The sequence below is a fragment of the Trichoderma aggressivum genome, assembly GCF_033847375.1.
Source record: "Trichoderma aggressivum f. europaeum strain CBS 100526 chromosome Unknown scaffold_001, whole genome shotgun sequence".
Lineage (NCBI taxonomy): Eukaryota > Fungi > Ascomycota > Sordariomycetes > Hypocreales > Hypocreaceae > Trichoderma > Trichoderma aggressivum.
The window spans coordinates 539,023-562,792 of NW_026946367.1; the positions used below are offsets into that span (position 1 = coordinate 539,023).

Here is a 23,770-nt window from a genome sequence, read left to right on the forward strand (position 1 = left end):
TCGTAGATCTGATTTCCCTGGTATCGACAGCCTGATGGGATGCCATGCTCGACCTTGCTCTTCACAGCATTTTTGACCCCTCCCAAGACCTGAAGGAAAGCTCGCAGCCTTGGGGCTTACTGCAGGTTGTCATCACTCTACCTTGACAGCATTTTTAACTCCTCCCCAGACTTCAATGAGAATTGCTTTGATAGCTATGGAATGCGTTGAGTGGGGGTTTACGGCATTTTTCACTCGATCCAAGGCTCGGAGAAGCTGAACACTGTCCCGATGAACTCGCCTGGGTGTTGGAGAGCCTCACCTCACCAACTACCGCCAATTTACAGCTCTAAAGCTAGATTAGATACCATGAAAGGGATTCATTGGAATTCCAGAGCTAGGAATCATGCTTTGCAGTGCCAAGGTGGTCTTTGGGCCCTTTGGTCTACCAACTATCCTACACAAGATAGAAATCTTACAAGTTTCTTTGCAGCTTTCAGGGTAGGGCAAGCTGCATCATGGACACATGAAACGTGGTTGATACTGCTAGCGCTCGGTTTGAAGAGTGTGTTACTCTACAGTAGACAGACGGAGCCGCTCCCGCGATTCACTAGGGCCAGCTTCGTCTTGGCACAGATTCATGCTTTTTGCGGAGGCCCTGGCACAGACTGGAAAGATGATGACGACATTGGTTCCATTGTGATATAGAAAATGGCATGGATCATGGACCAAGGCGGAACGCCTGTCAGCCCCATTTCTCAATTTGATGGAGTACTGCATTAGTTCCGACAGCAGATTAGTATAAACTTCTCCTCGCGAAGACAAGGGTTGAGTCGCCTCACATACCTTGCTCGAGCTGTGGCTTTAAGGAGTTTTGGTGGATGTGGTACTGGCTCTTGGCATCGAATGTTTCTACGTACATCCGGATCTTCACAGCTGAGGTCTTGACATGTACGAGTACTACCCATCTGGAGTCAAGATGTGATATCCGAATAGTATCTTGGTCTGAGCAGGGACACGCACTGACGCTGGTTTGGATTAAATTGGTAGCGGGAAGGGTGCATCTTCCCCTTGTGGCCTTGCTGTTCACGGATAGCTTCTGTTGTTGTTTGATGAGAGGCTAACAGCTCGCCAGCTTAATCCGCCACCTTTGTCTCGCTTACATGCATTAGACCTCGTAGGTTGGATGGCCGGCGCCATCCGCCATTGACATCCAATCTCACAAGCTCCAGCCGAGACGAAGGCGTTGCTAAGGCCTCAAGTGGTTTGGCAACGTGCCGTGCCGCAGAAGTGCCTAAGAGCACGAGTCCATTATGTGACGCAATTCCTGAAGCCGTGCTCTGCGTTTTCGTGCTTTGTGCTCCGTTCTCCATTGTCTGTGCTCCGTTGTCTGTCCTCTGTCCTTTGTGTTCTGTTCTTTGTACATGTCCAGCTTGAGCCGTCTGACTGATCTGGGTAAAGGAGCTTTCGGTCCGCGAATAGCCAAGTCGGCCTGGAGATTTCTCTCCTGCCTAGGACAGCAGCTCCAGCTCCAGCTCCAGCTCCCGCCACAAGGGACTTACCGTTTCCATGAGTGCTCCGTGGTGGCTCCGTAGTGGCTACGGAGTAACGATGCAGAGTGGCTTGCAGAAAACCGGTTGTTGACAATCCTGTGGAGAAGAAGAGCGGGCTGAGCCTTTGACAGTTGGATTTAGCCGAGTCGGGCTCTTTTTCCACAAGGTCCCAACAGGGGCAACAAGGGGATCTTCGGGAATCGAATCGACACGTGACAATTCACGTGACTCTCCCTTGCAGCATCAAGGAATCGAACTCTTCGCCCGTCATCGAGATTGCGCTCTGGCTTGCCAGAATCTTTCCACCTGTTCAACACGGAATGGAGCCATCTGGCCCCAACAGGCACAGTCAGACTCGGTCAAGCAAGACGTTATTCCAATCTTGTTTTCTCCCTGCTCTGCTGTGGGCCGGCAGCAGATGGAGGCGTCCAAGTCCACCTCGTTTGCAGTGCGGCCGGAGCATTCTCTCCGGAGCATTTCCTCCGTCTGATGTTGTACAACAACATTCTGTCCTTCTCTTACACCACAGCAGCAGAGACTGCGATCGCGATCGCCACGATGGTGACGCCACGACTAAGCTCCAACTGGCCCCTTGCCCTCCACGACGCCATCCACAGCCCTTTAGTGCTCCTCCTACTCCTCTCCAAGGGCCCTGATAAGATTGCCAATTGGACCGCGGCTTGCTTCACGTCGAGAACCGCTGCACCTGTCGCGGAGGACCAGCCCAACCTTCTACTAGCTACCAGAAGGACCTGGGCAGGGGTGGGAGGCAGAAGGGCTTCTCCTCTTACAGCTTACAGGGGGACTTCCCTGAAGATATGTTTCTGCTTCGGTGTGGGTGTTGGCCTTGGGGATTGCTGGCCCTTTGGAGAAAGAGGCCGTGCCTTGGTTGGCACGTATGGGTGCATGTTGGGCTCTGATGGCTGAGGATCTTGGCTGCTTTGGAAGCTGCCAGCCTGACATTTCATTTCTCCCGGTTCTTTGCTGACTCTCGTGTAGCCGAACTCTGCCGCGCACAGATCCGCCATTTCTCTCCTCCTCCTCAGGAAGCGCACACTTGATATTGGAGACTCGCCGAAAGAAGCAACGCCGGGGACATCGTGCAGCTGGGTTTGGTCGACTCCTTTGGCGCCGGTTTGATAAACTTGGCTTTTTAGAACCGGGTTGGCCCCATCCGGAACGGGGGCCGGCTGCATTCTTTTGATGAGTGTGTGTGAGTGCTTGGCCCCCGGGACACCGATGGCCACCTCTGCCATCGCACCAAGCCATCACACTTTTTCCCTTGCCATCATGTATTATGCGCGACCCGCAGGGCCACCTACGTGACGCCGTCTCCACACCGGCTTTGTGTGCTATGTGCACTATCCTGCATACAGTGACTAGCCAAGTGCTCAGATCAATTTCCTAGTTTGAACCTTGTATACCCTCCCTGCCTGCCTCTCCAAGATGCTTCAAACCGTCTGAGGGCATGACTTGAAGGCGCTAATACGACTTTGCTAGCCCAACGGTGCCAGGGGTAACGTCCTTCTCTATGACCTTTGTTTGCGGGAATACGGTTCAAGAGGCCCCCCAGCCCCAGCCAGGCGGCGATCTGGCTATCATGGCCAAGAATATATTTAGCAATGACGTTTCCGCCTCGTTAGGGGCCGCATATCCTCTTCTCATCTCGTTGCTGATCTGCTCATCGTGGCTCTCCTAGACTTGTGAACATCATTCCTGGAACTTGTAATCCAGGGCCGGGCATATTGTTGTTGTAAATATCATTTTCGGAAAAAAAGGTCCCCAGATCTTACAAGGCAACATGGCTGGCATTGCCGAAGCTTCCCCATACATCGCTTGCGGTCCAGACTACGCCAATGCAGGTCACATTTCCCTGCCATATCCGCCGGCGGAGCGGGAGGGCACCTCGACCACGATCTGGCCCAACCTGTGCTACAGCTCGACAGGTCTAGAACACTCAGACGTCTTCTTACCTGCCCTCCCCTTGCAAACTACCGAATGGGATATAGCAGAGGGCTTCCTCAAGTATCCCGACCCAAGCATTACCAGCCCTCCCGCCGAAAGCGTTACATCTGGGAGCGAAGGCTCTCAAGGCGCCGGCATGATATGGGATTACCAAAACGACCAACTCCCACAGGGCCCTGAATACAGCCCGTCAACACCAGCAACCTCCACAACATCCGACAACTGCTTCTCCATCGCACCATCATCACTACACACATTCAAGGAGCCTTCACCTTCAGCCTCCAAGAAGCAGACCAAGACTCGAAAGGCATCATCATCATCAACTGAAGAGGGCAGCGTCGCAAAAAGACCTCGCCGGACCAAGACCCCTCAAGAACAAGAAGCAAGCCGCCAGCGCATTCGAGAGAAGAATCGCGTGGCGGCGGACAAGTGCCGCGGCAGACAGCGAGTCGCGGTGGAAAAGCTCAGCTCCAGGCACGACGCCTTGGAAGAGGAAAACCGACAGCTTTCTCAGATTATGAAAGACTTGGTCGCGGAGCGGATTGTGCTGAAGAATATGCTGCTGGAGCATGGCGGCTGCGGGTGCGAATTAATTGAGAATTATCTGCGGGACAGCGCGGTGCGATGGGTGAAGCAAGTAGAATCACAGTCTATTAATGTAGACGCGGCCTGACTAGTAGTTTATTGTAATGTAATAAAAAGAAGAATTAAGCGCAATTTTTTTTTGCTTGCCTCTGTTGTTTATGCATTTTGCTCGTTTTATTGTATCGCCTTTGTATGCATTCATTTGCGACCACAGTGATGCTATTCCCACACAATCTGACAGCGGCACCACGGTGTCTGCAGCGCCTCTAGAGAAATATACGGTATTATTAAACGTGGTTATATTCTGAAATAATATATTGATCGTATCATGTATTTTTAACCATGGCCTAGTAAAATTGACATGTTTTTTAAAGATCCTCTAGTAGAGTCAGCGTGTAAGTGGCTGTCACCGCTCCCGTCCATAGAGCTGCATCCTCATCACCTCCCAACGCCATCCGCACCTCTCTCTCAAAATCCCATGAAAAAAAGCAAAACAATCATCTTCTACACTCTCACATCATAAAATCCAATGAAAGTAATACAAATATACACCCGAACCAACACCCCAAACCCTCCCAACACCCATCACCCAACCACCACAGCACCAGCAAAACCAACCCTCACCCTCACCAAACTCCCCCACAAACAGCGACATGAAGTCGAATATGCACAATTTTCTTTCTTGACACCTCCGCCATGTATGTCATTCCGCATGCCCTAGTCTCACTTCACACCCCAAGCTGGCCGCCGCCGATCAGCAAGGTCCCACGGCCATGGATGCGGACACGAGCGATCGGCGCCCGTGGCTGCCGTAAAAGGTAGCCATACGGGGATTAAATAAGGCTCGTTGTGCAGAATTGGGCTCTTGGCGAACATGTATGTTGTTGCAAGGGTTAGGTGGGTTTTTCTTTTACTCAGCTTGGAAGCAAGGCTGTGGTTGTGGTGGTGATGGTGTCAGAAAGGGGGGGTGTTGGCTTTGAAGGAGGGTTTTTTTACCTACTTTTTTTTTCAACTTTTGCTTTTATATGAGTTGAAATATGTATATGATTGTGGAAGGGTATGGAGAAGAATACGCAAGACGTGATTGGGACTAGAATCGAGATGCAGCCTTCTGATCGACGTGGTGGAAGGGTTTCTCCGAAAAGAAATGTAAGTGATCTACGAGACTAACTTGCACATCAAAGGCTGCTGTCATTAATGAAAACGAGGCTTGAACTAATCCGTAATCTTCCATGATTTACCGAAAATAGTTTGTTTGCTGTTCTAGCTGCGCGTAGGACGATGGATAAAGAGCTTCACGGCTCGCCATGCCGGATCGTCAACGGGCTCGGAAGGTTGGCGTGACTTTTACACATCTTCGGAGTAAACGATCCGTGTGTGGTTTTATTGTTGTGAATCCATTGCGGCATTTGAATATTAATAATGAAAGAAGTGAAAAAGAATTGTCATTGCGTAATTGGGGGAGGGTGAATAGATGTGTATCTGGGCATATGCGGGAGATGTGGCATATATGGGGGGTCCTGATACCTTAATCGCGGCACAACAAAGAGTTTATTTGGTAAAGGTTCGAGAACAGGAATTCTCAACTATCAGAGGGGTCAAAGAGGTATTGCATTGCTTCCTACGTGGCCGCGAGTTATGTCGTCTGAAGAGACGCGCATGGGAGGACAGAGTCGAGACGAAGAAACCATGATCAAACTAACATTGTATTTAACAATCCATAGATACTATAACCAAAATTTGTAAAAAGAAAATGCCTGGCCGGATCTACCGCTTTATGACATGAAATCCTAAAACGCCTCCCCATACACGCATACCCGCCCGCCACGCTGCTGTATTCTCAACATTGCATGTTCTTTTGTTCAACGCTCGCTTTCTTTGCATTTACAAAGTCGGTTGTGTTCGTTCAGTCTCGGAAACCAGGCTGGGAATGTCGTCGACGCTTGCCTTGCCCAGCAGAATGGCATTGACAGCCGTCAACAGAGGATAATCCTTCTCGAGCCCTCGGGCCTTGAGGAAGCTGTTGACCTCAAACGCCGTGCTGGTACCCTGGAGCTTCTGTCCGTTCAGGTCCTGCTTCTCCACCTCGTCCACGGAGATGCCCTTTTCAACAGCCTTTTTCGCGCAGCGGAAGTTGCGTCCTCCGGAGCAAGAGGTGATGAGATCGGCAACACCAGCAGAAGACTCGGTAAAGGTCGCGGTGTGCACCGTCTCGCCAAAGAACTCCTTGCCGAACTTGACCATCTCCATCAGGCCGATTCGCATAACGGCAGCCTTGGCATTGTCACCCCAGCCACGGCCATCCACGAAACCAGCGGCCAGGGCCACAATGTTCTTCAGAGCACCACCGAGGGACACACCGGCGACGTCAGAGACCAGCTGGACGTGGAAGTAAGGTCGGTGGAAGAGGGTGCGGAAGCAGTCGTGATCAAGCGGAGGATACTCTGCGGGGACGGGGGTCAGCTTCGTCTTGGACTTGCGGCCCCTGGCATCGCGATGCGCCATGTCCGCAGGCTCGGTGACGGTCATGGTCAGGTTGGGGCTCTGGGACCGTGGCGTCGGCGCCCTGCTGTTGTCCATTGGCGGCGGGTCGTAGGCAATGGTCGTCTCCGACCACTTCTCCGCGGCAATCTCGCTGGCAATGTTGGCCCCGCTAAGGGCACCGACGTAAATGTTGAGGCCGTCGCCGATCCACTCGCTGAACAGGCTGACACCATCGTCCGACACGTTGACGCCCTTGATGCAGCTGATGCCACGAGCAAAGGGCAGGATCTTGCCGCGGATCTGGTCGCAGACGTTGCGGATGAACTGGTGAGGAAGGTTGAAGATGAGGATGGTGGAGTCTTGGACGGCGTCGACGAGAGAGGGGTTGGCGACGATGTTGCTGGGGAGGGCGATGCCGGGCAGGTATTTGACGTTTTCGTGGTGTTTGTTAATGATGTGGGTGAGCTTCTGGGGAGCGTCGCCGATGGACTCGTCGTGGTACGGTGATGTCTTGGGGATGGTGACGTCTTCCTCATACACCCACATCTGGACCTCCTCCTCGAAGAGATCCTTGTGGACCCGCGTGTTCTCGGCAATGATCTTTGCAATGGTAGATCCCCTGTACAAAGAAGGAATGGAATTAGAAGCTGACAAGATATAGTTGCTGAGTTATTCTTCTCGTACCAGTTGCCAGATCCCACAATGGTGACCTTGTGCTTCTTCTCGGGGCCGCCCAGGAGAGCCATCTTGCTGGTTTTGTTGAGGTTGTTGAGGGTGGAGCAAGTGTAAGAGCAGCCGTACTTGAATGCGACGCTGTATCGGTACAAGCAGAGATTGGCTCCAAAGATGGAACTGAGGCGAGAGCTAGAGAGTCGAAGCATGCAATCGAGCGCACCGCAAGTGTATATGTATATATACCTGTTTCCCAAGGTAAGGTTGCCTGATGCCAGAAAGCAGGGAATTGCAGCAAGGAGGGAAAAGAGCGTGCCAAGCTCCTCGTGCCAATGACGCAGCGCATTAAACAAGCTCACCGCTTGCCGCTTCGGGCTCCCTCGCCTCAACCGATTTGCTGGGGCCCTGGTTGAGCAGCCAAAAGCACGCGCCAACCGTTTTTCGCCGAGATGCGAGGGAACCCCATCGCAATCACATGCAAAGCTGGCGTGCAGCATGCAACAGGGATTGGCCTTTCACATGCCAGCGATGAGGCATGCTGGAGATGTGCGTCTGGTGATTTTGGCTGGCTGGGTATGGTTTTATTTCTTAAATTAGATACAGATAGATGCAGTGGGAGGCTCGGGAGGATCACGATCACGGCGGCCTGAGCCGAGGACGAGTAGGGGGCATGACGGCACATGGGACTGCAATACCGTGTAAGAGGTGTATGTATGTATGTGTGCTTACCAGGTATGCAATGCAATGCAGTGCAGCCATTGCATTTATACTTCTTTTTTTAACAGCGCCTGTTCTTTTCATTTCTCTCTCTTTTGCTATTTCTCTAATCACGACACAATTCGTTTACATAGTGGCTAGCTAGTGCCACTCCGTCCTGGCTATCCAGCATGCCAATCATATGGTAACAGTGTCTATAGATGGATCAACATATCTCCAAATACCATGTAATATAAGACAGCGACAGTAGCCATGGTTGATAAAAGTACATCAGTCTCCGTGTACCCAGTAATGACGCACTAATGCAATACAAGCCAAGACGGCTGCAAACTCGCTCTTTGCTGAAACAACGATACAAAGTCAGATAACGTCAGCGCCAATGTCTGACAGGCCAAAACCCAAAAACCCAACAAAACAAAATGCTCTCCTTTTACTCTTCCTCTTCTTCACTCTCTTGCATCAAAGACGCCTTCTCCTCGTCTGTTCCAACTGACCATGACTTTCGTCGCTTCGAATTGTCCTTTGAATCTTGCGTTCGCTCGCCGTCGCCAAAGATGAAAATGAAGAGCTTGTCGTAGCTGTACCACATGATGCCAAACAGCCCCGATATCGTGTTTGCAGACCACCGCGGAACCTTTCCTCTCTCATCCGCCAAGAGCGTCGTTATTCCGAAAAAGTATATCAGCATCGGTGCCCAGAAGAGGAGGAACAGGTTCTGCCCAATCTTCTGCCTCATCGTCGTCGCGGTGTAGGGCTGCATCGAGGCCAGATAGTCCTGATAGGCCTGGGGAAGATTGTGCTCTCGTGCGCCGTCTTGCAAGAGCTTCAGGTATCGGGCACTCGGCTGAGCATAGTCGGGCTTTGGTCTATGAGGACCAACGACAAACCTGGCCCACCAATTCTTCTTGTCTGAATCTGGTTCGAGCGGGACATAGGGCGCATACAGCGTTGTCGCGAGGAAGGGCTTCGGCAACGTGGGCACCGGCGGGAACGGTTTCTCGGGAATGCCAACATCAGCCGGCATTGGCAGACACGGAACCATGATCTCCTGGTAGCCTGAGCCGCCGCCTTCGGTTCTCATAATGTTTCGCCAATCGTCCTCTGTCACTTCGTATACGACGCCCATGAGGCCGCCATCCCACTCCTGCTCCGTCTTTGGCGGGTTCAGCGGCGGGACGATTGGCGGGTGAAGGGGGTCGGGCAGCTTGGGCTTTTCGGGCAGCTTTCGATATCCGACATTGGCGAAGCACGGCTCTCGGTACGGCAGTCCGGGCAGGTCGAATGTCAAGCGCAAGATCGGGACGGAGACGTTCATTTGAGAAAGAGGCCGCACTTTTCGCCTCCCCAGGAATGTTTCCGCCGACATGTTGGAGCCGTAGGCGAGGTAAAGCACGGTTTTGGCAGACTGCGCGACATCTTTGGGCGCATCTTCGGCGGCTTGGGCGAGACGTTGGGGCGAGGTGTTCGGAATCGAAGATATCGGCGGATACGAGCCTTTTGCTGGATGTTGTTCTGCGTTCTCGGCCTTTTCGAGAGCGGCCACAGCAGGAGAGATGGCGTCTGTTCGCTTCATGATGGACAGACACGCGCGTACAATCTGGATGCGATGGCTAGCTGATATCGGGATTAAAGGCTCAACTCTTGGCTGGCGGCGCAACTACTCTACTTATGGGCAAACGACACACACGCATGAAACGCGACTGGGGGGCTATTTATCAACTAATGCTACAACCATCAACCACCCTCCAGAACACCCTCTTGGGCACCTGCAGGCTCCTCATTTTCTCTCTCTCCGTGGTTGTGACTAACGAAACTGCTCTAACTTGCGGAACTCCAAACCCGTGCGGAGCGTCGGACCTGGGCTTGCCTGCGAATACCGATGATCCGGCCTATGGCAGCGTAGCAACGGCTGAATAATCGCCGGTCGTGACATCAACTCGGCGTGTCGCCCTTGGCAGGCTCATCGCTCACAGGGGGAAACTCCGCACGCAGAAAAAGCGATGCGTATTTGATGAGTTGATCGGAATTATGGATTAGTCGTTGAATGGAGGCTAACGAACGGCTGCTGTGCTCAGCAACATGCAAGGGAAGGCGGGCCGTAACGTGGTGCGACGCGGGTCTGATTTGCTAATCTGGCCTGAAGGAAGAGGCCATCCATGATTGACACGGTGAGAGCCTAAGTGAGTGAGTGGGCGTAAGCTGTGCCTGTCTGGAAGGATTTCATCTAATCTAGAAGTGCGGTGCGGACAATCTCGTATTTGACAGTGGCTGCCCAATTGTCTACGAAGATTGTTGAGGGATACGAGTAAAGATACACAACAGCTTCTACGACCCCATTTGCCTATTTTGTTTATACAGTAGTCTACAGTAAATATCCTTCCTGACGCAGATGGAATATGGGGAAAGCCAATCGTAGTACGCAGTTGTTACTGTAGTTGAAGCACCGTTTGAGCCTAATTAATCTCCATCGCTTGGTGCTTCCGAGAATCGACAGAAATAGACCAACAAAGGTTCAGAAAGAAGAAAGAGGAAAGGAAATAAAAGAAGAAAATCCACATCAAACCACGCAATCTTCAAAGTACCCACCGACTAATACGCAATACTCCGATCCGCCAACATTTGCCCTGACCCGCCTCCTTTAAACCCCCGAGTCAACGCCCATTGTGGCCGACCAAGAAAATCCACCAAGAGCAAGATGGAACCAACTTGCAACGACCCTCTGCAAAGGCGAATGAGACGCGCCAGCGCCTCCCAAATGGGCAGCAGTCCCTTCGTCAGCCTCACATTGGCGCTCGCCCACGGCCCACAGCGAAGGCTTAGCACGCGCTCCAAAACCCCTACTCTGCTCTCCTATTGTGACGCCGGCGGCTGGATCGAGGTTACTTCGGTGTGTTTTGGAGGTCATGCTAGCCTCACTTTAGGAAAAGTGTCTTGGATGGAAACACTGGAGCAGCGGGAAGAAAAGGCGTCGAAAGGGGGGACGAGGTGGGCAAAAAAAAAGTTGTAGAATTGTGTCGTGTCCTTTTGTTCTTCTTCTTTTTCTCGTAAGACGTCAATTCCCAAAAAGTCAGTGAATCTTACTTTTTAAGATTTCCCCTCTCTCCCCTTCACAGTCGACCTGTGTACGTGTTCTTGTGATGCTGACTGTGTGAGTCGAGGGTCTGAGAGAAAAGTGAGTTTTAGTGTTTGTGCTGCGCCCTTGAACTTTCGGCTTACCTTAGCTTGTTCGTGCGAATTTGCACAGGACTTCCAAAAAAAAAAAAAGCTGGCAACATTCCTCTGCCATCCGCTCGTTATTATCTTTTGTGTTGAATCGGTTGATTGAGAAATCATGGCGACGACTGTGTCGGAGGCGCCCAAGATGGGCATTGAGATGATGCTGGAGCGGATCATGGGCGCGATGGAGAAGCAGGTAAGGGAGGAACCCTGATGGTTGAAAGGCCGAGGCCGCGATTTTTTTGCTGGCGGCATTCTCGGGCCCATCAGCTGGATGCGTCGACCGAGATGAGAGTGAGTCTAATGCGGAGGTGTAGAACCAAGAATTGACTGAGCTGCGAAGAGAATGCTCAGACCTTCGTACGTCGAACAGGAGCATGGAGATTATGCTCCAGAACATTGCTGTACGTCGCCATCTCGCGTTGTTTTTGAGTCACCGGGCATTCAAACAGCATTCATTCTCTTCCTCCATCCCGTCTGTAATACTCACAATGCCCAGCAGCAAGGACGCGGCCACAGCCCTCCTGGTCTCTCCGCCGGCATGTCTCCCAGCATCGGCCGTGAGCGAGCCCGATCGCCTTTCTTGCCCCGTCACTCCATCGCCCCCCAGGCTGGTCCTACTCAGGTCTTAATCACATCGCCCTCTCGCGAAGTCACCACCCACTCTTTTCCCTTCCCGGATGATCGTGAGATCCCCGGGTTTTACGTCGTCATCCCCGCAGGTGGTGCTGGTACCCGCCTGTGGCCCCTCTCTCGCGAGAACCACCCCAAGTTCCTCCTCGACGTCAACCTTTGCGGCAACAGTTTGCTGCAGTCGACCTGGGAACGACTCCTTCCCCTGGCTGGCCCTTCTCGAATGACGGTCGTTGCGGGACCTGCTCACTCCGAGGGCATTCTGGGCCAGCTGCCCAACCTGGATTCCTCCAACCTATTCACCGAGCCTGGCCCCAAAGATTCCATGGCTGCCATTGGCTTAGCTGCTGCTATCCTGCTCAGACGCGACCCCGAGGCAGTGATCGGTTCCTTTGCGGCTGATCATATGATCTCTGGCGAGGATGCTTTCCTTGGTGCTGTTACAGAGGCCGTCGAGGTGGCCAAGGAAGGCTATCTAGTCACAATCGGCATCGCACCCTCTCACCCTGCTACTGGATTTGGTTACATCCGACTGGGTGACCGCCTTGGATTGAAATCGGCCCCTCACTCGCGACTGGTGAGTTCTTTCAAGGAGAAGCCTGATGCTCACACCGCTGCCAAATACCTTGCAACGGGTCAGTACCGCTGGAACGCGGGTATGTTCGTCACCAAGGCCTCCCTCCTCATGGAGCTGCTGAAGGAGCACTGCCCCGCTCTGTATGAGGGTTTGATGAACATCTCTGCAGTGTGGGACGATGAGGCCGCACGCAAGATTGCCCTGGAGGAAGTGTGGCCAACATTGGAGAAGATTCCCATCGATAATGCAGTTGCTGAGCCTGCGGCTGCCCAAGGAAAGGTGGCGGTTATTCCATCCACATTTGGTGAGTTACTGATGGATTAATGTCTTTCATTGCACATGATGGAAGGAATTATACTGACTTGTGCAGGTTGGGATGATGTTGGTGACTTTTCATCTTTGGCCGAGATGCTGCCGGCTGAATCGAACAAGCCTCGTGTGCTCGGTGACCAGAGACTGGGTAAGCCACGCCTCTAGGTTTTCCATCTTCAAGAAAGCTCTACTGACTGACTCTTGTAGTTGTATCCGAACAAACTGCTGGAGGAATTGTTGTGCCCGTGTCTGGCCGGTTGATTACGTGCCTTGGTGTTGACGACATCGTCATCGTCGACGCCCCTGATGCGCTCATGGTAACCACTAGAGCTCGTTCTCAGGAGGTCAAGTCACTGGTCAAGAAATGCCGCGAGGCTGGATGGAAGAATTTGTTGTAATATGGCTGAGAATGTGCCATGATTTGCTTTTTATCTTCTTCTTCTTTTGTTTGTTTGTTTGGATGGGAGAGGCCAGAGTGGAACTCGACCTTGGCGTCTCTAGCCTGAAGGGCTTCTTGCCAGCTGCCCTTTGCCAGCTGCTAATGTCACGCACATCTACTATAAGGATATGTTGCTACGCATGTATCATGCTTTTAATGCTCAGTTCAATTCAGATTTCACTTTAATCTTTTTCACTGAATGACTGCCAGGTACAACGGTACTTTCCTGGTCATGTGGTTTGCACCTGATTCTAAGGAGCCAATTGTTTGTGCCTCAGGGTTGAAGAGCTGGGAGGCAGTCCTTCCCATTTCACAGGCTCTCCTGCCTCGCTTGTCGGCCACCCACAAAAGCGAATTCTCCCAACCTTTCCCCCTCTTCATCCTCCTCTTCTTTTTCTTCCTGTCTTCCAAGCCTCTTCATTCACGGATTTAATGACACCACCCGTTATTTCTTCGTGACTTCTTCGAACATGGCACCTAAACTCCGCGCAAAGCCAAATACCCATGCCAGGATCCAACGGTGCTTAACGCAGTTCAAGGAATTAGATGTCGCCCCGAATCGGCCGGGAGAAAAGGCCCATCCCGTGGCAAACGAGGCTGATTCATTCCCCAACGAGTCTAACGCGGGAGCTGTTCATGTTGATAATGATGAACACCTAGTCAAGTCTTTTGCTTGGTCTGATGGTGGCTCAACCACAAACAATACGAGACGGAGTTCTCCAGCTGACCTCGGCGAATTATCCAATGACGACGTGTGGGACTTTGAGGAGTCTTTGGCGCCATTCTCAAGCCCAACTTCAGAGAAGAACCAACTTCCGGACACACTACCTCTAGTGTCAGCGGAGCGGGACGATCGATCGTGCACCCCGGTAAAGGCAGTTGATTTTTCTGAAACCGCATCCACTGTTCATCGCAGTTCCTCTTTCGTTGGGGCCTACGAACCCAAGGACATCTGGAATTTTGAAGATAGCCCATCGGATAGCAGCCCTATTCCAGCAACGTCCAAAAACATGCCAACCGTATCACCAGATCATTTACCTGCTGATGAGCTTTACGACTTGACCCCGAAGAAAGTCACTGTACCAACGCCAGCCGTTGCCAAACCAGATGGAAGCCAGCCAGTCGTCAACGACGAGGCCAAGAGTTGTTCGTCTAGACCACTTTTACAGCCAAAGGAAAAGAAGCAGCGACAGAAAGCGAAAAAGCCTCTTCGTTTTGATTCTCTCACTCAAGAGATACTCGAAGAGCCAAAGACCAAGAAAAAGAAGCGACCTGCGCCCGTTAGGTTGCCAATCGTCAATGCTTTAAAAGAATCTGCCAAGGCATCTAGCTCTCCTGCCACGAGTTCCCAACGGCCGAAGTCAAAACGGGCTCGGCCGCAGAAAAAGAAGAAGCCGGAAATACCTCCAGCCCCCAAAAACCCCCCAAAACCCAGAGGTGAAGATGTCATCACGTTTGTCGACAGCCCGACCGAGCCAATTGTTGAAAGTCCATCGGAATCTCTACCAGAGCTTCCACATATCGGAACGTGTGACGCTTCCAAAACGATTCTTTCTGCCAGCAGCGGTGATGACTTCACTGCAATGCAGGAGCCAAAACAGCAACATCCCCTTGTTCCGGTAGTAATCGACAAGAGGGACAATGTTTCTGCTGAATCTGGCGCGATTTTTGCCGAAAAGCACGGAGCAAAGAGAAGGCGCCTGTCAAGACAATTCAGTGTGTCGGAAAAAGGCAGTCCGGTTGTTGTCAATGACGCTATCGTTCCTGAGAATATTCAGCCCGAGCCCATCAAACCGCATCTTCCCATAAGTGTTGATCCAGAGATATCCACTGCCGCACATTCTTCATCGTTTTTGAGGAGCACATCGAGTGGTAAGCATATCGAACAGCAGCATGGCAATGCTTTCAACGAAATGAATGGGAAATCTTCATCTCAATGGCTGCGGCGTCTTCGCAACAATGTATCAGCTCCCAAGCGCAAGCCCAGTATCGAGAAAAAGCTGCATGATGAGATCATGAAGAGCTTCCTTGGACAGACGGAGACGGAACGAGAGCCACAAGAACAAGAACCTGTGGCAAAATCGGACTCTGCTGCCAGCCCCAGTCATGTCGAAGCCCAGATACGTAAGGCCGTTGATGTGAGTAGCATTGAACATTTTGTTTGGGAAGTCAGTGGCTGACTGCTCAATAGCAATTGATTGCTCGGTTGGATAGTAAGAAGAAGGAGGTTTTCAATGTCGTCGATACATATCAGAAAAATGGACAAGATTCCGTGCTACATCTGAAGCGACAAAGTGTGCAAGATAGTGACAGCCTGGTGCAGGCTTTGCACAATGATAGTGGACTGTTCGGCCAGAAATTACGAGCAACAACGGAAGCCATTCAAGCTCACCGCTTGGCCAGGGCGAAGTCCGCATTGGAGCTTGACAGTGCGGTTCAAGATCGACATCAGGCATACGATCGAACGCGTCGGAGCCTTAGGGCTCTGCGCGATGAGTTAATACGTGAGAAGAATGTTGCTGTGTGATGGAGGATGCGTGGGGTCTAGCATGACCCGGTAGTTCAAGTGCGGGATACTGGGCGTGGGATGGGTATTGGGCTCTGGTGATGCATGTATCATACATGCAAGAGGACGAGACTGATGTGTTTTTGCTGGTGTGGTTGATTGCCGCCTGTGCTGTGGCAAGCCGGGATCTACGATTTGATGCAAGCCCAATGAATGAATGTAGCGGTAGACGAATTCAACAGTCAATGTCATGAATCATCATACAGCCTCTGCATCCCGTGAAATAAGCGAATTGGCCCAAGGTAGCGTGCAGAGATGCATGATGCATGATGTGATGTGGGATGGCCATGTCAATTGTGCATCCAGCCAATGGGGATCTGGAGCATGTTGGGGGTCTGGAATCACGATGCAAGCTTTGGCCTGAGACAGGGCGTTGTGTTGTCTTGGAATCGGACTCGAGGCGGCGGAGGGATTATTCATTAAGATACCTTATTACGGAGTCCGTACCTATGTAGTTATACTCGTAAGTGCCAGGTGACGGGAGATTGAGGATGAGGGGAGCATGACAGGGAGAGCCGGCGGTGAGGGAAGCCGTCGTTGTCGATGCGATACCGGGATCTCCATTGTTACATGTGTGTAAGGTACAGTAGGTATGCGCCCGATGGAAGTGGTGGCGGTATGTACGAGTAGAGATAGATAGGCATATGCGTGCTAGGTAAGTTGGTAATACTAGTAGTATCAGCCTCAAGCAAGGTGAAAAGGCTGGTGTCATGGATTGATGTCAGTTGGCATCGCTGGTAGGGACCACGAAGGACGCAAGGCAGCTAGCGGGTGAGCGGCTGGGGATGCCAAGTTGCCAGCGAGCACTTGTAAGACGCAAGGCTTGTGGGGTTGGCGGGCAGAGTTGGCATGTGAGGCGGCGAGAAATGGGGAGTAAGACAGAGACAGACGGACAGAGAGTTGGGGGTGGGATAGAATGCATGCCTACGATAGGTGTGACGATGCCGAGGATGTGTACCTACCTAGGTAAAAAAGTTGTGGTGTGGTAGTGCTATCTTGAGTAGACCAGGGAGACGGGATGGCGCTTCACGATGTACCTATGCATTGCGGTGTGGATACGGAGTAATACAGATGCTTGTAAGATATGGAGGAGAAAAGAAGAGGATACAGTAAGTAGTATCCGTAAAGAGAGAGGCAACGGGGAAAAGGGAAAAGAAGGAGAAGACTGAAAGGAAAAAAGGGGGGGTGGTGGATGATGGTTACAGACAGAGACGAGACAAGGCCAGGCCGGGTTCCCGACCCAAAGGTGACGTGACGTGCATGCCAGCGGGTAGCTGAAACGGGCATTGAGGGAGAGCACGGGCATTGAGCAAATCACGAAGCGAGAGGCTCAAACAATTTTGCAAATGGAGGAGAAGCGGAAAGTCGGCGAGAAGGGGAAAAAGGGAGGATGGGGGGGGGCGCGCGAAGACGACGATGGATGGGGAATTGGGGGTCGGTTTGTAAGTGGTTGGTTGGCGGAGGAGGTGAGGTATAGGCGAGGAGTATATCTTTTAGGCCTGGGGACGCTTTTTTTTTTTTTGTTCGATTTCATTTTCGGATTGGGTTCGGGTTGTTTTGCTGCGTTGTTGGCCTGCGATTCGATTGATTTTGATTTGCTCGATTGGCTGCATTGAGGTGACGGCACTTGGGATTGGTGAGAAGCGGTTCTTTGGCGGTTTGCTGGTTTTGGTGCCTAACTCTGGGGGAATGGTCAGGATAAAAACCCACGATTGACCGACGACGACGCGTTACGGAAACTGCGAGAGATTGAAAACGTCCTTGTCTTTTATTACAGTGTTTGTTTTTTCGAGCACTAGAGAGAGACGGAGACAGATATGCGGACGTCAAGGTCATCATCGGCGTCTTCATCGCCTACTGGAAACTGGAGGTGAGAGCTGAATCTACTTATCTACTTACTGTCTATTCTATCACCTACCGATACACCCTTGGCATCAACATCACCCGGTTTACCCGTTCGAGGAAAAGAGAGAAGAAAAAAAAGAGTCATCTGCTCATTTTTGATCGCATGTTTTTTTTTGCTCTTTGTTCTCCCTAAAAGTGCTGCTAGGCTCAGCTAGAACGCCTCAATGGCAGTGACGCAAGTGCAAGGCACAGCCCACATGTTTTCACTTGAGCCGGTGTCTCCGGGCGCTGCCTTGGTTTTGGTTTGGTTGGTTTGGGGGGGCCAAGACAAAGAGCAGCAGCCAGAAAAAAAAGAGGGTGAGAGAGCGGCTTATACTTTTGGCTTCGACGTTTTTGAGTCGCGACGCCCACCTGACTTGGCAGAACTGACTGGCGGATTGATTGATTGATTGATTGATTGCCTACCCGCTGCATATCAATCAATCTTGCTCTCTGTCCGTTGCTGCCTTGGGGTCTTTGCTTGCATTAGGTGGTGCATGTGGTTGTATTGCATCTGCCTAAAGTACTACTATTTACTATTAGGTGCTGCATACAAGTACACACGCATCAACATCTTCACTTGATCCTCACCTTCACCCTCAAACATCCTCACATCACACCTTGTCTCCCCCCCCTCCGTCATCGCCCGTTTCATCGCAATCTGAGCTCCTCCTCAGATTTCGCTTCACAAAGCCGGATCCAAAACCTGCACCGACCCCAACGCAACGCCCCGCATTTATTTTTTTTCAAGCCCGTTTCCTTTCTCTGCCGGGCCTCTCTCTCGCCTTACACACTTTCTTCTTCTTCTTTTTTTTCATTCTTCTTCTTCTTCCCGTCTGAAAACGAAAACAAACAAACATTTCTGATTCTCATCTCTCTGCTTCTTTTTTTTTTCGCCTCTCTAGCAGTCATTTCACCGGCTTCTCCTTCATCTACCGAAGCCGCGAGTCCAGCTCCGGCAGCAGCACAAGCTCGTCCGAGTCAATTCGTCCTTGGGGCAGCTCCAGCACCAGCCGCGCGACGCCGCGCGACGATTCGCATAGCAAGAGGAAGAGGCGCAAGCACAGGATGCCTTTCCGACAGCGCATGGCCCGCCATTTCGGCGATTCTGTATGGCATTGTCCTTTTCTTTTACCTCCTTTTTTTCTTTCTGCTTTGTTACTTGTCAAACACCTGCAGTCCTCTTTCTTCTGCCGGATCCCGCCCTTCCATTTACACGCCCTCGAGATCCTGTTTGCTTAGGGCCCTGCTTGCTAACGTCATCGGATCGGCAGCTGGCCCCCGAAAAGGCCTACCTCAGCTACTACGATGTCCTCCTCACCGTCGAAGACATCAAGTCGCTTAAGAATGATTGGCTGACCGACAACAACATTGCCTTTTGGGAAGAGTATCTCGAGCACGAGACGCTCCCGCGCTTCCCCCAGGCCCGCATCATCCTGCTGCGACCCAGCATGACGTTTCTGCTCATGAAGGAACCCGACATGCGCCATGTCCAGGCGGCCCTGCCCGACTTCTCCAAGGTCACCCACGTCTTCCTGCCCATCAACGACAACCGGAACGTCGCCATGGCCGAGGGCGGAAGCCACTGGTCGCTGCTCCTGGTCTCGGTTCTCGACGGCATTGCCTTTCACTACGACTCGCTCGGCGGCGCCAACTATGCGGAGGCGGCCCTTGCGACGCGCAAGCTTGGCACAATTGTCGGACGACAGATTCGATTCATCAACCTCGAAGACTCCCCCCAGCAGGAAAACGGCAGCGACTGCGGCGTGTTTGTCTGTCTTTTGATGCGGCACCTGCTTGTCAAGCGCTTGCTGGTGGCCAATGCGCGCGAGAAAGTGTCCATGAGCATGGCTGGAAAGATGGTCGATAGCAACGGCGGCCGGAAAGAGATGCTCAAGATTATCGAAAACCTGCGCAAAGAGGGAGAGCGTCGCAGATCGTGAGTGTCTTGTGCTTCATGTGCGAATATTTGGTTGACGTGATATGCGATGGCTAACGGAGATGCAAGGAGAAGTGCGAGCCCCTTTACCTCGACCAAGACTCCCCCGCGAATTGAATAGAAAGCTGCTCGCTACGGCTCTTGGGAAGAATTCGAGAAGCGTTTGGCTCGGCAACACGGAGGCGACAAGACCAAGACTGAGCAGTCTCCTGTTCTTCCCGAAGATGCGAAAGAAGTGGACAAGCCAAGGGCAGTTGAGCCGAGGGTGGCTAAGCGAAAGGCTGTTGATGCGAAGCTGAACGATTCGGAGACTGGCTCTAAGAAGGCGAAGAGTCCCAAGGCAAAGGACTCGAAGACTAGAGATTCGAAAACAAACAACACAAACACGACTGCCTCCAAGACGGGCGCCTCGAAGACAGTCATCTCAAAGACAGTCACGCAACCCGAAAGACCTACAACAAAGGCAAAATCGGCTGGCAAGGGGCAGTTGCCATCGCCACCTTGTTCCAATCGCTCTGCCAAATCCAGCCAGTCATCAAAGAGCAACTCTCCGGGAGTCTCCAAATCTCCAAGAACTCCAACCAAAAGGTCTCCACAGAGCTCGCAGAGCTCGCAGAGCACTCCGACTCCTGTCCGCATGCGCCGGATTATCCAGCCGCCTCACGATCCCAATAAGCCGACCCTACTTAAGGAGAAGTTTGGTCGCATGAAGTGGTTGAAAAGGGCCGGCTCCGGCTCCAGCTCCAGCTCCAAGCCACCCGCTGTCACTGCCAACCCCGCCAAAGCCGCGCCCATCAAGGACCGTGGCCTCAAAGCAGCCTTGAGATAGATTTTCGGCTGATTCTTGCACAAAATCGTGCCAAAGAGCGATAGCTCACCGAGACATTCTGTTCAACCTCGTCTTTTCTTTTCTTGCATCTTGTTTTGTCGAGTTTCTTCTCGTTGAGCTCAATACGTCGCTTTCGATAGCGAGCTTGTCATTGAGTTTTTTTTTTCGATCATTGATTGTTGCATGTTTGGCGTTGGATAGGGTATGATAATGTGGAGGCAGAGAACATACCGCGGGTTGTGTGAGGAACTCAAAGACTCAAAGACTTTGAACGAGCTTGATGATTGTACAGCGGCTGAAGTTATGCCGATGGAGGGATGGCTGAGGAACAAGACGATACCAACTTTGTTTTTATTTTCATTTTTTCGCTACGAGATATGACCATGACTGCTTCAGAGCACAGGGGGGACATGGCGCTACCGGACATGGCATTTATAGCCATCGACCCAATATCGAGGCAACTTGAGGGGTTTTCGACTCAATAAAGACGGGCGGAGCGTCTTTAGGCATAGCATTTCTTTTCATAGCATTTAAATTGCAAATATTGATCAATTAAATAGATGATTAAATGAAAAACCCCGGCTCCAAAACTCCTAGCCCCTACCATTTTATATAACCGTATATTGTTCAAGCACCACCAATGTTGAACCCGTGGATATTTTACTCTCCATCTGCCCCATCTTGCCGTTGTCTCTTGAAATGCCATTGTAGTTCGCTCATGATTTAAACATCAGCAGCGTGAATTCCCATTTTATATGCCGATAGCCCCATGCCAACCCTACTCCTTGTTCACAAACGCCGGGTTCTGCTCCATCGTGGCAGAAATGTATCCCCTCAGCGCGGCCCATCTATTCGACGGCGCCGTAGCTGGCGTTGGAGCGCTAGAAGAAGCCGCCGAAGGCTTCTCGACCTCTGGAACCACACTCTGCGTCTGCGCGGGCAAATGCGACAACTGCGCCATGCTCACCCCAAACCTCGCCATCTCGCCCTTGAGCAGCCTCTCCTTCCTCTTGAGCGCGCCCTTCTTGCTGCGCAAGCTCTGGTGCTTGATCTTGCCGTCGAGGATCTCGGCGGCGCCCTCTCCGTCGGCGAGTTCGGGCAATGCGTCGGCGAGGCTGTCGAGGGAGCTGAGGGTGGCGGATTTCTTTGCGGCGCCGCGGCGGCGGGGTTTGGAGGAGGATTTGGAGATGCGGGAGGAGGAGATGCGTGAGACGAAGGAGGAGTGCTTGATGGTGCGCTTATCGCGTTTTGAGGAGAGGAAGGAGTCTGTTGTGGAGGCGTTTTGGCGGAAGGTCTTTTGGGGGGCGAGGGGGTGGATGGAGGAGGTGATGCGGGCGTGGCGGAGGGCGGTGGCGGATGGTTTTTGGGGGGCCTGTTTTGTTGGAATTGAAGTTAGTTGTAGGGATTGAAGGTGAGGGTGAGGGGGTTATACCATTTTGAAGGGTGAGGGTGGTTTGTTGGAGTGTCACATGTGAAGTGATTCTTGGGGTAGAGGGAAAAAAGTTGGTGATGGATGATTTTTTGGTGGAGCTATGGATTTCGGTGATGGGGGGACTGACCGAGGTGTGGGTGGGGTAAGTTGCTGGTATGTGCTAAGATTTGGGAGGAACTTGTTTGTATGTAAGCCGAATTTTATACTCTTGTTGATTCTGTTTTCGTCTTGTTTTTGCACGATTTTTTTGGGGAAGAAATTGAGAGCGGATTGTTTGATGAAGACATGGACACGATAGAAGCTTTGAAGAGAGAGATTGCGGACAAGGAGGCTGAGCTGGTGCGGTTGCGCGCACGGCTTGTTGAAGCTGAAAAGCTGGGCGTTGAGAATAGCAGGGATGGAGTCGAGGGAGAGTGGAAGTGGCCGCTTGAAGAGCGAGATTATGAGAGATATAGCAGGCAGATGATTGTGCCGAATTTCGGCCTGCAAGGTACCTTGTTTATCCCGTCATAAGACGACAGACGCAAATGAAGCATGGACTGACTTGGTGAAATACTAGGCCAGCTGAATATCAAGCACGCCAAGGTCCTGCTCGTCGGCGCTGGTGGCCTGGGATGTCCCGCGGCGGCATATCTCGCTGGTGCTGGTGTCGGGACGCTGGGTCTCGTGGATGGCGATGCTGTCGAGGTGTCGAATCTGCATAGGCAAGTTGCGCATGCGACGAGCAGGGTTGGGATGATGAAGGTTGACAGTGCTGTGGCGTATCTCAAGGGGTGAGTTTTCTTACTTTCCCTTAACTACTAATGAAGATAAAAACAAGACAAGTATTGACTTGGTTTTCATAGATTGAACCCTACAATCATGTATTATGCCCATGGCACACATCTCACGCCGCAGAACGCCGAGGAAATCGTCTCTCCGTACGACCTTGTTCTCGACTGCACAGATCACCCTACCTCGCGCTACCTCATCTCCGACATTTGCGTTCTTCTTTCCAAGCCGCTCGTCTCTGCATCTGCGTTTCAAACTTCGGGCCAGCTCATTGTGCTCAACAATCCTCCCGGCAAGGGCCCCTGCTACCGCTGCGTGTTCCCGAAGCCTCCCCCCCCGGAGAGCGTTGTTGGATGTGGCGAGGGAGGTATTATTGGCCCTGTTGTGGGCGTCATGGGCGTGTTACAGGCATTGGAAGCGATTAAACTGCTTGTGAGGGGAGATCACTTAACGTCTCGCGCTGGAGATGAGGAAGACGTGCGACAGGTGGGGATGTTGCTTTTCAGTGCCATGGGCGATGTGCCGTTCCGGACGGTCAGGATGAGGGGCAAGAGGAAGGGGTGCTTTGCTTGTGCGGGAGATGATTCCGCGTTGACGCTCAACGAGCTCAAGGCTTCGATGGATTACATTCAGTTTTGCGGCGTCAGTCAGCCTGTTAAGCTGCTTCAGCCAGAGGAGCGCGTTTCGGTGGCAGAGTACGAGCAGATCTCTCGAGCGAACAAGACTCACCTCTTGCTCGACGTGAGAGAAAAGGAGCATTTTGGCTTGTCCAATATTCCTGGCTCCATCAACATTCCCATCGGTCGGTTTACGGCTCACCGTGGCCAAGGGTCAGAGCTGTCTGATTTGATACCGGGGGATGTGCCCCCTGATGCGCCGATATATATCGTATGCCGCGTGGGCAACGATTCGCAGATTGCGGCGAAGAAGCTGAAAGATTCAGGGGCGGATCGTAATGGAGAGCGTTTCATTGGGGACATCTTGGGAGGACTGCAGGCTTGGAAGACTACAGTCGATCCAAGTTTGCCTTTTATATGACGAAGACGATGAAGACGATAGATCGAGTCCAACAACGAATAGATGCAAACACGAAATTTTCTCATTATACATAATACAGGTACATACTACATGCCCACAGTCCCAATGTAATGAGGAAAAGGGGTCCATTTTTTTCTCCTCTTTCAAGTCCATCCAAGCAGCGTCAAAGGAGCATGCTG

General features: G+C 51.9%; 9 protein-coding genes across 9 annotated transcripts; 5 read left to right on the forward strand and 4 right to left on the reverse strand.

Annotated features, from left to right (window-relative positions):
• Positions 1-2,326: 2,326 nt before the first annotated feature.
• Triagg1_91 (uncharacterized protein) lies at positions 2,327-2,728 on the reverse strand (the record flags this gene model as incomplete). Its single annotated transcript, XM_062895910.1, has 1 exon — positions 2,327-2,728. One exon carries the CDS (start codon positions 2,726-2,728, stop codon positions 2,327-2,329), a length of 402 nt encoding a protein of 133 aa, XP_062760441.1.
• Positions 2,729-3,333: 605 nt separating this feature from the next.
• Positions 3,334-4,170, forward strand: Triagg1_92 (transcriptional regulator family: bZIP; the record flags this gene model as incomplete). Its single annotated transcript, XM_062895921.1, has 1 exon — positions 3,334-4,170. One exon carries the CDS (start codon positions 3,334-3,336, stop codon positions 4,168-4,170), a length of 837 nt encoding a protein of 278 aa, XP_062760442.1.
• A 1,796-nt stretch (positions 4,171-5,966) lies between these two features.
• Triagg1_93 (uncharacterized protein) lies at positions 5,967-7,312 on the reverse strand (the record flags this gene model as incomplete). Its single annotated transcript, XM_062895932.1, has 2 exons — positions 5,967-7,185; positions 7,251-7,312. 2 exons carry the CDS (start codon positions 7,310-7,312, stop codon positions 5,967-5,969), a joined length of 1,281 nt encoding a protein of 426 aa, XP_062760443.1.
• Positions 7,313-8,385: 1,073 nt separating this feature from the next.
• On the reverse strand, positions 8,386-9,528 carry Triagg1_94 (uncharacterized protein; the record flags this gene model as incomplete). Its single annotated transcript, XM_062895943.1, has 1 exon — positions 8,386-9,528. The coding sequence occupies one exon, from the start codon at positions 9,526-9,528 to the stop codon at positions 8,386-8,388; it is 1,143 nt and encodes a 380-aa protein (XP_062760444.1).
• A 1,758-nt stretch (positions 9,529-11,286) lies between these two features.
• Positions 11,287-13,091, forward strand: Triagg1_95 (uncharacterized protein; the record flags this gene model as incomplete). Its single annotated transcript, XM_062895954.1, has 5 exons — positions 11,287-11,367; positions 11,489-11,575; positions 11,671-12,685; positions 12,752-12,841; positions 12,901-13,091. The coding sequence occupies 5 exons, from the start codon at positions 11,287-11,289 to the stop codon at positions 13,089-13,091; spliced, it is 1,464 nt and encodes a 487-aa protein (XP_062760445.1).
• Positions 13,092-13,602: 511 nt separating this feature from the next.
• Triagg1_96 (uncharacterized protein) lies at positions 13,603-15,659 on the forward strand (the record flags this gene model as incomplete). The annotated part of the gene is made up of 2 exons (XM_062895965.1): positions 13,603-15,270; positions 15,324-15,659. 2 exons carry the CDS (start codon positions 13,603-13,605, stop codon positions 15,657-15,659), a joined length of 2,004 nt encoding a protein of 667 aa, XP_062760446.1.
• A 1,385-nt stretch (positions 15,660-17,044) lies between these two features.
• Positions 17,045-20,350, forward strand: Triagg1_97 (uncharacterized protein; the record flags this gene model as incomplete). The annotated part of the gene is made up of 6 exons (XM_062895976.1): positions 17,045-17,140; positions 17,476-17,568; positions 17,759-17,850; positions 18,488-18,692; positions 18,857-19,511; positions 19,671-20,350. 6 exons carry the CDS (start codon positions 17,045-17,047, stop codon positions 20,348-20,350), a joined length of 1,821 nt encoding a protein of 606 aa, XP_062760447.1.
• Positions 20,351-21,128: 778 nt separating this feature from the next.
• Triagg1_98 (uncharacterized protein) lies at positions 21,129-21,785 on the reverse strand (the record flags this gene model as incomplete). Its single annotated transcript, XM_062895987.1, has 2 exons — positions 21,129-21,722; positions 21,783-21,785. 2 exons carry the CDS (start codon positions 21,783-21,785, stop codon positions 21,129-21,131), a joined length of 597 nt encoding a protein of 198 aa, XP_062760448.1.
• A 282-nt stretch (positions 21,786-22,067) lies between these two features.
• Positions 22,068-23,591, forward strand: Triagg1_99 (uncharacterized protein; the record flags this gene model as incomplete). Its single annotated transcript, XM_062895998.1, has 3 exons — positions 22,068-22,272; positions 22,342-22,555; positions 22,628-23,591. 3 exons carry the CDS (start codon positions 22,068-22,070, stop codon positions 23,589-23,591), a joined length of 1,383 nt encoding a protein of 460 aa, XP_062760449.1.
• Between the last annotated feature and the right edge of the window lie 179 nt (positions 23,592-23,770).